The sequence below is a fragment of the Bactrocera dorsalis genome, chromosome 4 (assembly GCF_023373825.1).
Source record: "Bactrocera dorsalis isolate Fly_Bdor chromosome 4, ASM2337382v1, whole genome shotgun sequence".
Lineage (NCBI taxonomy): Eukaryota > Metazoa > Arthropoda > Insecta > Diptera > Tephritidae > Bactrocera > Bactrocera dorsalis.
In genome coordinates, this window is record NC_064306.1 from 6,326,079 (window position 1) to 6,342,966 (window position 16,888).

A 16,888-nucleotide genomic window follows, 5' to 3' on the forward strand; every position below is an offset into this window, starting at 1 on the left:
TCGTGAAAAATTTGTAATCGTTATGCGCTTGCATTGGTGATAAATATTTACAGCAGACACAGTGCTGTGATATGGCACAACGGGGCGTATACGTAACAGTTAGTTGAGTATGCAATTTGATTGCCAGCGTTGATGAGTTGATGTAATGATTAGTTTTTCAAAGGAAATTTATAAATCAAGGCGGGCAATATAGTAGTGCCAAGGGAATGCAAATATGCTAAGCTGCTAAGAATGTGCTGACAGGCAAGAGGAGGCGTGGAAGTTGAATGGCAAGGCGGTGCTGGTGTCAGAGAGCGAAGTGCGTAAAAAAATAATTTTTCAAAGAGGCTTGGAGATAGAGTGCCGTTAAAGCGGATATTGGCTCATATGCAAATTTCGAAGGAGAAATTTAGGGATTTAAATAATATTGGATTTGATAAAAATGTGTCTAGATTTGATTAAAATGCCTATAAAGCGTGTCCAAATGACCGCAATAAAATATATGTCGATAAAAATGGGAAAAAAGTAAAAAAATGCGATATGGGTAATAGCAAAATACGAAAAATTATTAACTAATTTTGTTCAAGATAATGACAACATGAATATGGAAATATTTGAGAGAAAACGGCAAAAGAGCTTATCAAGACTTTAAGTGGGATTAAGAGACTTGCTGTGCGTTTTAAGTATGCTTAAGGAAATAACTAACCTAAAAAGGAAAAAAATTAAAAAAAAATAAATAAAATGAAATTTTGTTATCTTAGCTTCAGTTAGCCGAAATTTTATTTACCAAGTACTCCAGTAAAGTATTTGAGGTTATGATAAAAAATGACGACTTTTCTTGAATAGTTCCATACTTGGAAGATGGATTGGTTGAATATTTATTTATTTATTTATTTATTTAATGAATTTTGTGGAAGGACCGATTATTTATAATTTCTCAAAATCATAAAATATATAAATTCTTACTTAAAAAATATACAATCTCTACGTTGCATATACTTATAGTTAACGTATCAAAGATCACTGCAGCCTCCAAGCCTAAAACAATTGAAACTTAAGCCACTCACACTATATAAAGCACCTACCACGGCGTATACGCAACATCAGAAACATTAAAAAGGTATATATGTACATAGTAAGCGCTAAAAATAAATCGAACTACATTTAGAGCGCACAAAAGATATCAAAGTCATATAAAATGTATGCGTGGGCCATAATTTATAAAAAAAAAATAATGTATACTTTCAACAAGCCTGTTGAATATTTAAGGCTTACACATGTGGATGCTATCGAAATCGGTTATACATATGTATATATGCATATATGCTCATATGTTATACTACATACATATGTATATGCAAGTCGTGGTGTGAATAAAAAGACATGCACATGACAAATTAGCTTAAATCTGGCAAATAAGTAAGTGTAGTCAGCAAGGTACCACTTTAGGCATGTGAGTACACGTTGGTGTGTGTGTGTTTGCGAGCTTGTAAAAGCAATCAAAGCAAGCTTTTGTAAGGCATTGCATATGAAATATGCAAAAGTTGCGTGTGTAGGTGTGCAAAATACATACTTATTTACTATATTATGTGGGCTTCTTATGCTATATTTTCTAAGTGAAGTAAGCTAACCTGTTGAGAAGTGGAATAAGCAGCTAAATATAAGGTGCGAATAAGATAGCGTAAATAAATAACACAAATATTTAAAGAAAATACGCAGACATGTATATTTAAATATAGATTTATACATGAAAAGAGTACTAAAGTATATATTTGGACTCAAAACCCTACATAAGTATATAAGCGCCAGAGTTGCACAGACAGACATTGTGAGCAGTGTGACATATACAGTAAACTCACACACACACATACACACGCATGGCAGCTTGCTTTGTAATACATTTCGCATGCTTGTCTGCGCGGGAAGTCATTTAACCGACGCGCGTGAAGAGGCAAGTTGAGTACCAGCAGCAAAAAAGTAATATTAATAAAAAGGGTTTAAATTGAAAAGCCTGCCGTGAGCGTCTACAAGTCATATAGATTGCTTGGCAGACGCAATGGAAGCGCACAAACACTTATATATATATAGCGAAATGAGGATAATTTAGTGCCTTTAAAATGATAAACAGGCGCAAAGGCGCAAGGTAAATAAGGTAAAAAAAAAATAAGTTATACTTAAAGGTACAGTTAGAGTAGCAGGAGATGACAGGCTAGTGTGTAGACAAGGCGAATATTTGAAAGCTGAGTGCGTTTAATGCTCACTATTGCGCTTGCTGAGGTCAACTAGTGAGAAAACAAGCTGCTGGCAGAAACTTCTATCAAACAACTCTATATATTCTTTGAAGAAGAGTTAAGAAAAATGAATTTAAAAAAGGCTGGTTCATACAATTAGTATAAGCGATAATTATAATATTAATTACTATCATTTTTGGTAGCAAAATAAAACTTATTAAGCGCAATAGGCTGATATATGCTTTATATACCCCTTAAAAAGGGAAGGTTAGAAAATTGTATATTATTTTGTATAGTGGTAGTAAGAAATTCTGCACTATTTAGAAATATTTTTAATTTATACATTGTTATTCCCATATATTTTGGTTATTTTTACCGCCTTAAAATATAAACAATGTCCCTTCATATGAAATTCTTTATGAACTACATGACGTATGAGTAACTTTACTTAGCCAGAAATTGTAACAGCAATTAACTGCTGAAAGTTCAAAACTAAAAATAAATATTTCGAAATCTCTCTTAAGTAAACTTGTGTGCAGCTGGCATTACAACAAAAATATTCCAGTTAACCTTCGCTACTGCCATCTTTCACCATGTAAGCGCGGTCTCTAAAATCCCTATGCCTTTCTTGCATCAAGGTTGCCGAATCGCCGCAAATATTACCCACAAATTGACAGCTCTGTTAGCTGACTGGCAGTTTGAAGAGCGTGTGGCGCTTTGCGTTTGCCGACTGCAGTTCACTGCCGCCGTCATTGGTCTCGACGGTGGCGCAACCTTCACTTGCTATCAAAATTATCGCCGCATGCTGACCTTGAGCTGTCGCGCTTACAAATTCGCAACTGCCACCTGCACTGAAGCGTTGTTGCATTGAAGTACGGTTGCATTGATCCATTGCCAGCCTGTTAAAATTGTGAAATAAAGCTGAGATTTTTTTGATGCGCAAAATTGATGATTGTGGCAGGAAAATGGTGGTGAGGTGGGCCGTTTTACAGTTATTCATATGAAAACTGTGTATGAAAGGTGTGTGTGAGATCTCATAACAATTGAAAGGATTTTTTGTTTGTAAGATGAGTTTAAAATGCCTTCGAATCATATAGGAAACGTCATAAAATATTAATATTTTATATTAGTGTTAAAATAATAAAAATTTACTAAAAGTTCATAAAAAATGTATAAATAGAAAAAAAAATGAATTAAAAAAAATCGAAAATTTATAAATTTAATTAAAAAAATATTTTGTTATAATAAAAAAAAGTTTTACCAATTAAAAAAAAATATGCAAATTCAAAATATTAAGAATAAAATTTTTTGGTACAAAAAAAAAATAAACAAAAATAAAATAACTTTGATTTGAATTATTACAAAAAAGATTTCAAAAAATAAATGATTTAAAAAAAAAAAAATTTTTAATAATAAATTTTTAATAATAAATTTTTAATAATAAATTTTTAATAATAAATTTTTTTAGAAGCTTTTAAATCTTTCCTGGAAAATTTATTATTAATTAATAAATCCTGTTGATGTCAAATTTTTTTTTACTTAAATTAAACAATTTTGTAACCTTAAAAAATTTATTTTTTAATCTTTCATAAATTAATTTTTTTTACTTTTTCTCAAATTTTAATCACATAATTCAAATTGTTTATAACAGAAATTTAAAAATATAATTTTTTTTCTTAATTCAATTTGCTTTCTCTTAAGTACCTTACATTTAATTTAATTCGCTTTTTTCTACAAAAAAATCTCCACGCGCATAAATCACCGAAAAACAATTCAGCAGTCGTCATGCCGCACTGATTTTCCGATTTTCCTAACACATTTCCCCCCGGCCATTTCAATTTACTTAAGCACCTGCGTCTCAGCTAGTTAAAGCCAAAGCGCTTGTCGGCCTGCCAATTTGCCACCAAGCAACAACAAACCTTGCAAATTCGTAATCCGCCGCCGTTTCTAACATATTTTCAGGCACTCACACCCTCACAGACTCATTCTATAGCACTGTACTTGTGTTCTTGCGTATTTGCTCTCCTACTTTACCCCGACCTTCCAATGGCTTATTAGCTTCTCCCACCGTCTCTCCTTTCCTGAGCAGCGCACGAATTAAGCGCTCATACTCCTTGTAGTTCCCACCTTTGACCACCAAACCACCAGACCAGACCGTCTATTGCTGGCGGCGATTTATTTGTGTTGTAGTTGGTTTTTGTTATTTTTGTAATATTGTTATTGTTTTCTTTAACAAAGTTGCGCAGATTTGCCTAATTAATGACTATTTGGTAAAAATCTGTTGGAAATCAGTTGAAGTAGATATACTTTTGCGGGTGAAATTTGATTTAAAAGGCAGTAGGAAGGGCTTGTCGAGGAGCAAGGCTGATTTTTAGCGGAATTTGGTGGAGTGAAAAGTGAGAAATTGATGGAATTAATTGTTTTGAAAATGCTTAAGTGCGTTGAGTTGGGAAAGTTAAATATTGTGCTATGAGAGTGGAGAATCCAAGGTAGTGAAAATATTTCGTTGGTTCCAAATTAATGCTTAAGTATGAATTGGAAGTGGTTTCCTAGTAAAATCAACTTAAATATAAGTTTGCTATCTCAAAGATCGAATAACTTCTAAAGGCCGCATAAATTCTAAAGATAATTTCAAAGCAACCTTCTCTTAAAGTACTTTTGGGCCTCAACTTAATGTTGTCGACAGTGTTTTTAAGAGCTGGATGCCTTTGCCTTCACTCTTGTATTCCCTGAATAACTTTATGCTTTCAAAAACTGGCTAATCCTTTCCGTCATAGTCAGCTCAAGGTTAGGGTTAAGTTCGAAAACTGTAAGACCCCGAAAAGAAAAAAGTCTATTGCCATCAACACAGCTCTCTGGCTTTCAGTTTTGAATTGAAAATTTATAAAATAACGTACCCAGAACCTAAGACGGGGCTTGGAATAGATGAACAAGTAGCTATCGTAGGTCTTCCATTCCATTTTAATAATTCCTGGCTTCAAGATTAAAGTTCAAAACCCATTAAAGCTTCATATCGCTGCATTAAGGTGCTTTATTGAACGGATACACCGTGGCAGAGGTGAGTTTCTAATTTTTAGTTCAAAACCCATAAAATCGCTAGTGCGGAACTTGAGACGGGCTTTGGAAAGACATGGTTTCCAGCTTATTTTAACCATTCCTCGCTTCCAGACTTCCGGTATAGAACAAGTAAGAACCCGATTTCGATGACTTTTGGAGTGAATAAGCCAAAGGTTAACCACTGGATTTTAGGTCCTCTAAAGTCTTATGGGAACTTTGGAAGGGCTTTTCCGCTTTTTTAAGCAACGAAGGAATTATATAAGGTGACAATATTAGCAGCGGAGGCAGCTTATTACAGTAGATTATGTGGATAACTGATACCGATTCGCATAGACGACTCAGCCTTAGAAAGACCGTAATAGTAATAATTGTAATGAATTAATCGTACAACGTTTGGCGAACTCAGCCGACAAGTCAGCGACCAACTGACAGACTGAAATAGTAAATCAAAACTGAAGCAAGAGCGGGTGACAATTATAGCAAGTCGAGAGTAAGTAAAGGACACACAGTGCCATTGAAGGTAAGACAGTCAGTGACGCATAAACTCGTAAGATAGCCAGGCAGAATTTCGAGGGGGTTGAAAACAGGCGGTTGAATGAAGGCTTGCATGAGAAGAAATAAATCAGAAATTAAGCAATATTATTGAATTGTTGCTGTTGTTACTACTGCTGCTAAAATATCTGCGCTTGGCTTAGTCTGTTGCTGTCTTCGTGGTTGCGTAGCAAAACAATTGATTTATTTATGGGCTTATCTGTCGCCTTACAGCCGATTTGCTTGAACAGCTTTGGTGGAAACTTGAGGTGGGAGCTGTAAATAACCTTCGTTATGCTTATTTATACAAATGCAAGTTTAGGTGTTTATAAAATAAATCAGACATTAACTAATTTAGGTGTTTAATATCTACGGCTTGGAGCTGCGATTTCACTTCGGAGGTACGTCGGACGGATCTGCGAAAAGGGTTCGAGCTCGCTAGAAATTCATGATATGTTTTTCTGAGTTCTCAAGTCCAATAAACGAAACTTGAAACTCTGCGAAACTCTCTGAAAGTAAGTCTTTACTGACTTCAGTCTGTAATATGATAGACAATAGTATATTTGGAGAGATTTTTTATAAAGACTTGCTTAGAAGTTCTGGGAGCTATTCTTGATATTCAAGAGTAGGCGAGGTGGACGAATTTATGGAAATTGAATCGTCCTATTGGAGATGATGAAAGACTAATACAACACTGAACTGACACTGGACGAGACTTCAGTCTATATTACGAGAGAAAAGAGGATATTTGGAAAGATTTTGTGAGTAAGGCTTATGTAGAAGGATATTTTTGAGTTCAGACATTCAGAAGAATGAAAAAATTAACTAAATTTTGGGAATTTACTGTATTTGTTGGATATAACTGAAAGTCAAATTCAGCAATGAACTAAGACGGGATGGTAATTAAATGTATCTTTCTATCCAAAGTGTATTGATCTCGCGATATGATTAATTTTTTCTTTCCACAAATTCTCTGACTAAAAACCTTCGACTTTTTAGAAAAGTCATAGAGAGACGATCCAGGGCTACCGTTTTCGGTAGTTCGTTAATGAAATCATTCGAAAAAGTAAGTCCGTAGAGCAAAGCTAACGATGAGGGCCGGGGAATGTGGTAATCGCACCCTTAATAAAAAGATTACCGATTCATAAGAAGATTGGCTCAAAGACAGAAACACAACCCTGATAAGACGCTGAAAGCTAAACATAGAACCATACTCCTTTGAATAAAGATTTTGTGGATTCTTAAGCATAGCGAATTGGTTCGGAAGAGAGAAATAACACAAACCCGTTAAATTTTTCCACAAGCAACATCGATTCCCAACACGATTGCAATCAGCATTGTAATTTGAATCTTTTATGCTTTATACGACCAAACAAACAACAACAATAATAAAAACAAAGATTAAAGTGTCCTTGTAAAGCTTTTAAACGCACAAAAAATGCAGTCTGTGAAAGCGGCAAAGAAAAAGAAAGACTAAAAGTAAGCAGATTGCTGAAGTGCACTCACCAAAGCATAGCAAAAAGCAGAGAGCAGAGAACGGAGAGCCGACTAGCGTTGAAATAAATCAGCGATGCAAAAATATTAATGGAAAATTTAGTTTAAATTAAAAGCGTGAATGCTTGCGCAAAATGCGATGAGCAAAAATAATAGTGAAGCACATAAACACTAACCGAAAGATGTCAGTATGGGTTAGTATAACAAAATGCATGCAAATTTATAGATATACATACAAACACACATATACATATATATATAGATATATAAACTTTTGCAGCGCGTCGTGCAATTAAAAAACTTCAACTCAAGGGCGCCGCCAACAAACTGAAGGTTTACGCTACTACGGACCAATGGCAGCGCGCATAGCAAGCGGGAGCGCTTAGGGAGTAGTCTGGGCAAGGTAGTGGCGGTTGTGGTAATGTAAAGCAACGGCGGCGCCACACAATGTCAGCGCCACGTCAATGCCAATGCTGCTTAAAGGCAGCCAGCATGAATGCCGAAATTGATGAAGCGTACGTTCGGTAGCTGATGGGGGCGTAAACCTCACCAGCGAGCTTTGATGATTGCAGATGACGTCGAAAAAATTTGCAGACTATTTTGGTATTGAGAGATAAAAAGTATAAAAAATTCAGTGCAATTAAGTGAGTACGATAAGATAATAAGAGAGCGTCTGACTGAGGAGTGTGGGTAGGTGCAATTAGAAAATCTTTAACAAATAATTTAAATGCAGAAGATGAGTTGAAAAATTAGTTAAAGTGCCACAAATTTGATGGTATTCGGAAAAAGAAACAGCAATGCAGAGTAATTAGTTGTTATACAGAAAAGTAATGAAGTAATGTAGTAATGTAGATTAAGTGGGCTTTACTCAGTAAAAAGTAAATTAATGAAAAATTAAAAAAATTGTAGTTGTAATGAAAAATTAGTGAGTCACCAAGTAATCATGGTTGTAATTGAAAAGTAATTAATTACCCAGTAATCATTACTATGTCATTAGAAAATGGAAAGTGAAAACAATTTAGGTTGCTCTATTCTATGTCACATTGTATAGTTATATAACGAAAAAAAAATTTTATTTAAAGTAATCAAATTGTAATTAAGAATTATATATTGAGCACCACTTTGTCTAATAAACTTAAAAATCATGAAAAAAATTATAAAAAAGTAAATTAGTGAAAAAATAAAAATAAATGTGGTTATAATTGAAAAGTAATGAATTACGAAGTAAGCTGATACAATATATGTAATTATTACCATAAAGAAATTATAAATGATACTATTATGCTTTATAATTGCAGAGTAATTAAGTAAAAAAATTGTGGTTGTAATTGAAAAGTAATGAAAAAAGTAATCATTACATCATTACAAAATGATAACCTGAAATAATTCGTAAGCTCCAGTATACCAGTCAGTATAATTGAGACCAGCGCAGTCAGAAATTTTATTTGAAGTAATCAGTTTATAATCAAGTACCTCATATTGATCATAATAATTTAAAATTTTAATTCAAAATGATGAACTATGTTAAAATATCTACAAAGTATTTTAGTACAAAATAATTACTACCATTAACAAATTGAATTAAGATTAAGTGACATATGTAATTTATAACTGTAGAGTAATTGATTGTTATTCAGTTGTTATCAGGAATGTAATGCTTAAAAATTAAATGAAATTAATAAAAAACAAACAAAATTATCGTTGTAATTAAAAAAGTAATGAAAGAAAAGTAATCATTACTATATGATTACAAAATATTAAGTGAATTTTGAAAAGTTGATGTGCGCCATTTTCAACATAAAGTTGTTATCAGAAAATAACTTTTTGAAATAATCAAACTGTAATCTGAAGTAATGAAAAAAAGTAATCATTACTATATGATTACAAAATATTAAGTGAATATTCAAAAGTTTATGTATGCCATTTTCTATATAAAGTTGTAATCAGAAAACAAATTTTTTGAAGTAATCAATCTGTAATCTAAAGTAATGAAAGAAAAGTACTATATATTATCATTACTATATGATTACAAAATATTAAGCGAATTTTCAATATAAAGTTGTAATCAGACAACAACTTTTTTGAAATAATCAAACTGTAGTCTAAAGTAATCAATGTGTAACATATTTTGGTAATCACCTTGATTAATAGTTTACAAACTGAGTTAAATATTATGAACTATGTTCAGAATGTGAAGAAGTGATTAAATGCAAAATATTTATTGCCATATACAACTTGTAATGGGAATGAATTAAAATACTCTATGATGGTTTGAAATTTAGTATTGATTAATGGTAATGTAATCATGGTAATGGAAATGTAATCATTACTATACATATTAGATGTAATGTACTGGTAAATGAGAAGAAAAATGTAATCGGAAAATAATTTTGAAGAAAAATTAAATTATAAAGTTTGAAAAAAAAAATTATTAAGTAATAATTAAACGACTTGGTGGCTAGTAATTCATTATTTGTAATTAAAAAGTGGTCAAGTGAAAGAATATTAATTAATGACGGACTAGTTGTTATAAAATTTATATTAAATAAAAAAATATGTTTAATAGTAATGGAAAGTATTAAACTTTATAAATTTTGTTATTGTTGAAATAGTAATGAAATTTGCAAAGTAAAACAGAAGTAATGGAAATAATAAATCCGCCACAAAATAACAGCGAGAAGTAATAAATAGTAAGTTAGTGCAGTAAAATTGCAAACTAATATTAAAAATGCCTGAAAGTGTGCTACACTTAATATAAATTCACATTACTTACAAACGGACTTAGATAAATGATAGCCACAACAACTATGCACTTTGATAAAATACTTTTTAATGATAAGCGTTACACTTGAAGCTCAACCCACACACTTGAGTGTAAGTAACGGTGATTAGAATCAACCATAAACTGCACACACACACACACTGCACACAATTAACCTGCTGCAGAACGGAAAGTTAACTACAGTTGACTAGTCAACGAGCAAAGCTACTAAGTCTGATACTACATTGGATACATACGTTTGCATGGTTGTTGCAATTATTGTTGTTGTGGCGCGCTTTTAATAAACAATTTATCTTAACAAGTTGTTAAATCCAACAGTGTGACAAATGGCAGCTGTGCTTGGACTAGGATACAGTGGAATTTACTATGTGAAATATATAAGCATGTATGTGTGTGATAAAGTATCGTTAATACATATGTTTTACCTTTGTCACTGCAAAGTGTAGTAATGCCCACTTGAGTTGATTACATTAACACATGTATACTTTAATACAGTTAGTACGGCATATTTCAGATTTATACCCACAAAAACTATTAATAAAATTTTTCTTATCGCTATTATTGCTGCAGATTGTTGCTTCTGCAAATCTGTAATTGCCAATTTTTTATTGCCATATTACTGAATTTTGTTGTTATTACATATAATTGTTTTTGTTGCTGCTAACAAGTGTTTGCCATAATTCAAACCCAAAGGGTTAATCATACGACATGTTGAACAAGAAATTTTTAATTTATTGTGTGAATCAGTGGCAGCGAACAGAAACAAATTACAGCTATGGCTGAAAAAGTGCACATAAAATGACATTAAAATAAAAAAAATGACATTGAATTAAAAAAAAGGGGAAAGAATTTCTTTTTTTTATTTTTATGCCTCATTTATCTTCAGCTGTTTATGGGTTAATTTATTTCTTTCATTTTTTTTTTATTTTTTATTTAATCTAGTCTCAGCAGGTTAAGTGTTAAAGCTAAAATCAGAAGTCATCAACATTTTTTTTATTAATATATTTTTAAAGTAAACTTTCTGCTATGTGTTAAATGTATTTGGGTAGTTGAGGGGTTAAAAAATATTTTTTTTTAATATCTAGTGTAATTTTTAAGTGTAATTAGCAATTTTGCATTATTAGTGATATTTCAGAATTTTTTTTTATAGTTTTTGAGATAATAGAAGTTTTTGAATTTTAAAATAATTTTTGTTTAAAATTTATTTTTTCGAAAAATTCAATTTTTTTTTTTAAATAAAATGCAAAATTTTTAAAAAATTTAAATTTTTTTTTAATTCTTGTAAGCAAGTTTATTAGTGGTATTTCAGAAATTTTTTATAGTTTTTGAAATAATAGAAGTTTTTGAGTTTTAAAATATTTTTTTAGATTTTTTTTTTGAAAAATTCAATTTTTTTTTTAATAAAATGCAAAATTTTGAAAAACTTTAAATTTTTTAATTTTTGTAAACAAATTTATTTTAATTATTATTTTTTTCAATGTATTTTTTAATTTACATATTTTTGACTATTTATATTTCTTTTTTCAGTTTTGTTTTCATTTATTTAATTTCAGTAGTTTTTGGGTTAAAATAAAGTTTTTTTTTGTGAAAAATTTCAATTTTTGTTTTGTCCATTATTTTACCACGTAGGGAATCTGAATTTTGAACCCTAGCTACATAAAGAAGTAGGCTTTTGAAATCTCTTACAGAACGAAAATGTACTTTTAGAGCTCAGAGTTCACAAAAGCAGGTATTCGGACGCTGGCCATATTAAAGGTTAGTTACGCACTCAGTCACGTCTGTCCCATTCTATTAAATCAACATAATTGTTCTTCAGCTCAGTTTACTCACCATCCTTGTGATTCTTTAGTATTCACGTGTGTTCAGAGTGCGGCAGACCTTTTCTTCCTATACTCGTACACTGCTCTTTCTCCCTCCTTTCTTGCATGCCTTCTCCACCAGTCTCTAGAGTAACCAAAGGCCAACCCATTGTACTGCTTTTATTGCCTGCCAGTGCGCTATTAATTCAATTCCTTAGCCATAATAAATTTAATTTCGCCGCTGCACAAGCCAACTCACGCGGAGACTGCAAACTGTAGACGGACAACGGATTGAAGACTGCAGCTGAGCACGTGCTACAAATTGAGGTATAACTGTGGTGGTCATTCACATGCTGTAGCAAAAGACTACAGAGAGACTTAAGAATACTTTTGTGGGAACACTGTAAAATGCTTTGCTGCTTGGCGCCCAAAAGTATGCAATTTAAGGTAGAAGGCAGTATGCGACTATCAGCATTTGAAGATTAAATCGTTGCTAATTCAATTATCGATACTTTAATCAAGAAGTGAAATGGTTTGCCGCTAAGTAGATAAGATTAAAAGTAACAGCTAAGAATTTGCGAATTTTTAGCGTTTATAAAGCCAAGACGCTAAACGAGCAATGGTCATTTGCCTTGTGGTGTGTGTACGGTAGACTACATTTAAAATTCCGGGAAAGTTTTTGTCTGCTCAAACTACACAATACGGCAAAAGAATCGCAAAAAATCGCAAAAATGTGCCGAATACCGTTGGGTAACTGCAAAACGTTGACTTTATCGCTGGCGTGTGCACTGCTACTGCTACAACCAACGGAACAGGTGAGTCAAAAAGCGAAACCCATTGTTAAGTAGCCACGTAAAGCTAATCAGTGCAATTAACGCGCGTCTTATCGCGTCCATACAGCATTGTCAGCTTATCCACACTATCTAACGCTACACCTTATCAACTTGCAGAGTCCGCTGAAGCCGCTTGCAGCCGATGATACAAATAGTACGGAGTCATTATATTACACAGCCGGCGTTGTGGAGTTTCGACCCTCTAGAAATGCATCAGATGTTGCTTTGGCAGACAATCTCGCCGGTTACTTGGAAATAATAAGCTCGGAAGCTGCTGAACCCACAGACATTATTGTTTTCCCCGAGAGCACACTAAATGGTGGTGATACCGCCACATATGTACCCGAGCCCGAAAGCGGCACGACACCTTGCTTGCTGGGCAACGCTAGCGACTATGCCGACTTTCTGGTGCAGATATCATGTGCTGCGCGCGCGGCGCGTAAATACATTGTTATCAATTTGACCGAGCGCTCAAAGTGTGTCGTTTCCGCAGCCGATCCGCGTCCATGTGCACCGAATGGTCTAAATATTTTCAATACTAACGTTGTGTTCGATCGTGAGGGCAAGGTAATTTCACGTTATCGCAAATGGAATCTATATGGCGAGCCGAAGAATACCACATATAGTGCGGAATTGAGCACCTTCGACACCGATTTCGGCGTAGTATTTGGGCATTTCGTCTGTTTTGATATACTGTTTTATGAGCCCGCACAGCGGTTGGTTAGTTTGGGTTTTACGGATGTGATCTTTACATCGATGTGGTTCTCGCAGATACCATTTCTGACGGGTAAGTGTTGGTCTAATGAGTTAAGAGATTGGTTGGGTTGAATTGGAGTAGGTAGAACTCGGTATATCTGGCGTGATTGCTTTCGTTTGGTTCGTGTTTCAAGCTATTCCAAAGGTCATAGCAGTCGCGAGCTGACGCGCCACGTCATTCCAGTAAAAAGTAGGCCACAAGTCTGCAAATGCGTGGGCGTCGTACATCGACAATATTCGTCTTATCGCCTCATTAATAAAATAACATCCGATTTTAAATACTAAAAATTATAAGATAAGTGTAATGGCAAATTTAACTGTCTACATCTGTCTCATTGATAAGATTAGATGATCATACCATAAAATAGAAATATAAACAACTTAGCATGCGTGGTGTTATCGAACTTTGAGCCGACGCGGAGCTTATCTAATCGAAATCGCGATTCGTCAGCAAAAAACACTGATTCAAGTCTGTTATTGGACTTTGGATTAGCGAAAGTTTGGATTCGCAGTAATTACTATTTCCTTTACGGTTATTTAATGGAATTACCAGGTTTCCAAGTTCGTACAGATTTTAATTTCTGAGCTCAAGTATTGCAAATCCTTAAAAGTTGGGAGTAATCAAAAAGAGCTTTAATGAGCCAAAACCCGTTTTCTAATTTTAACCAGAACCGGTTTGAAGATCTTATGAGCTCGCTTCCTCGAAAAATTACAATCGCCCCGACTTGATTTTAACTTCGTAAGACCAAAAAGTAACACAAAAAAGAAAAATCCATGAACTCCGTGTTTCCTAAAATACTCGGTGCATATCGAAATGAGCTTACACACTGTTCTCTAGTTTTATTTTCGTCATCGATTGACTTTAGCAGCTTACGAGCTCTTTATCAGAAGAACCTCAAACCGTTATGCTTTACTAATACCATTCGGAATCTTTTTTAGGGGTTCAATTCCAAGAGTCATGGGCTTACTCAAACGATGTTAATGTGCTCGCTGCTGGCTCTAGTCTTCCGGCCGTCGGCTCAACTGGTTCAGGCATCTATGCTGGGCGCGCTGGTCCTATACTTTCCGTAATGAATACCGGTGAAGGTGAACGTCGTATATATGTCGCTAGAGTGCCAAAGAAGACACAAAACAAGCGTAGTGTACCGGCTGCGATACAAGTCACTGAGACTGTGGTGAAGCCGAAAGCAACACAGCGTCTAAGCCAAGCTGATATTACATTGAAACGTGACTACTTGGAGAATTATGAGAGCATTTTAGTCGATTTGACGAATGCTAGTAGTCGCGCCGAGCACGATGTGTGCCATAAAACCTTCTGCTGTCACTTTGAGCTGCAATGGCACCAACTGACCACTGGTGGTGAAGGTCAATACTACACCTACCGTTTAGGTGCCTACGAAGGTATGCGCAATGAGGCGGGCGCTGAGACTACAAATGCGATACGCAATTGTGCCGTATTTACATGTATCGGTGAAGATATATACGATTGTGGACGTATCTTCCCCGCCGATGTCGTACAGCAGCCGCAAGTCGCTTTCGATCGCATTACTATTGAGTCCAACTACCAGACGGGCTATCCATATTTGCTGATGCCGAACAGTTTGCGTGATGATCTCAAGCCTTTGGCGGTGAATGAATTTGTGTTCGAGGAGTACGATCTATTGGTGTGAGTATGATTGGTTTAACTTACGTGTTGTGTCCGTTGGATATATTAATTCTTGCCTTAATTTTAGTGACTCGGTAGTAATGCGTCATGCGCGTTATACTTTGAACACAACAACCGACAATCTATTGGCTTTCTCGATTTATGGTAATTTCTACAATGGGGACGGTTTCATAAATGACACCACGAGCTCACCGCCAACAGAAAGTACGACAACTGTTGATCCAAATGCTGGCGGAGGCGCAGCGGTCTTACTAAAACCAATATTTTTGATTTGGGCATTGGCCGTTTTGCAAGGAGTAGTTGCTTGAGTAGATAATATTAGAAGTAAAAATAAAATAAAAAATACTAGCACAAGACTTGTCGATTTAATTTGGATGGAATATCAAAACTTTCAATTTAATCTCATTAAAACTTAGCCCAAAATTGAGGAAATTATTGAAGAATAATTTGTTTGTGAAATATGAAGATACCATAAGCAGGATCTGCCTATGTTTTGTATATTGGGTCACAGTCACTAGAAAATAGTTGAAGCTCTGAGAAATTTATTCATTAGAATATTGCTAAGGTCATGAAAGCACGGCATTGTCTGCTAAAGACTTATGGGTCGTTCCGAAACGTTCTACGCAAAGCAAAACCTCAATGCTTTCCTGAATAGCCAAGTCTATAGTGATGACGATGTAACACAGTCTATTCCTGGCTGAGCTCATAAAATAAATCACTAAAAGGAGAACTGTATGCAGAAGAAGCTCGGATAAGGTTCCAGTCCGTCGTCTTAGGCCGTTTGTCTGGCACTGGTGTATACTATAAAAAAGTTGAGAAATACAGTATCTCTGAGACGCTTCCTAGCAGAGTTTTATTTGTTGCTCATGAGAGCCGCGGTTGTATTAAATGGTAGCCAGCCACGAAAAACTCAGTTTGGATAGGTGCAAAAGACTATTTTTAGGAGAGTTTGAGATTTAAAACGCTTTGGACGTTATCCTAAGAAATCTTGTCGCTACTTGGACAAATATTTTTCGGTTAAAAGTTGTTTTCGAGCTCAGATCCTAGTCGGATCTTTGCTAGAGCCAAACTTAAATTACTTTTTTAAAAGCAATATGGGTTACCTAGAGCTCAGTGACTACATACTTTAGAGATGTTACATGTCAGCGTGGCATAAGGTAGATATTGCATTACAGCCGAAAAAACTCAGTTTCGATAGGTCCAAAAGACTATTTTTAGGAGAGTTTGAGGCTTAAAGAGCTTTGGACTATTTATAGGAGAGTTTAAAGAGCTTTGGACGTTATTCTAAGAAATGTTGTCGCTCCTAGAACAAATATTTTTCGGTTATAATATGTTTTCGAGCTCGGATCTCATTCGGATTCCACTCTGATCTTTGCTAGAGCCATAAATATAAATATAAATATAATTTTTGAAGCAATATGAGTTACCTAAAGCTCAGTGACCAGCTAACTTTACAGATTTTATATGTCAGCATGGCATAAGAAAGATATTGCATTACTGTCACGAGATATGGTTAAAAGTTTTGGACTCTTTAGTAGGACTAAAGACTAATTTTATGTTATTTCCACAAATCAGACAAGGAAGACAGAAGTTATAAGATTTGTTTATCAAACAAAACTGTTCAGACTCTCCAACCGGGCGAAATTTTTTGCTCGAAGCCTCACCAAAACTTTGAAAGTCCTCAAAAACTTCGACAGAAGCTCCTGGTAACGTCATATATGTATGTACGAATGTATCTTGTGGCGGTAGGTAATGATACC

The 16,888-nt window shown here is 34.4% G+C and overlaps 1 protein-coding gene across 1 annotated transcript; it reads left to right on the top strand.

Annotated features, from left to right (window-relative positions):
• Positions 1-12,488: 12,488 nt before the first annotated feature.
• LOC105232142 (vanin-like protein 1) lies at positions 12,489-15,497 on the top strand. Its single transcript, XM_011213752.4, has 4 exons — positions 12,489-12,688; positions 12,824-13,493; positions 14,402-15,128; positions 15,196-15,497. The coding sequence occupies exons 1-4, from the start codon at positions 12,605-12,607 to the stop codon at positions 15,434-15,436; spliced, it is 1,722 nt and encodes a 573-aa protein (XP_011212054.3). The 5' UTR covers positions 12,489-12,604; the 3' UTR covers positions 15,437-15,497.
• The last annotated feature ends 1,391 nt before the right edge of the window (positions 15,498-16,888 follow it).

Bases quoted from the DNA above. Each gene is read 5' to 3' on its own strand.
- LOC105232142 (XM_011213752.4), top strand. From the start codon at position 12,605: ATGTGCCGAATACCGTTGGGTAACTGCAAAACGTTGACTTTATCGCTG. The intron at 13,494-14,401 runs GTAAGTGTTGGT...AATCTTTTTTAG, and splicing joins GCAGATACCATTTCTGACGG to GGGTTCAATTCCAAGAGTCA. The intron at 15,129-15,195 runs GTGAGTATGATT...CCTTAATTTTAG, and splicing joins GAGGAGTACGATCTATTGGT to TGACTCGGTAGTAATGCGTC.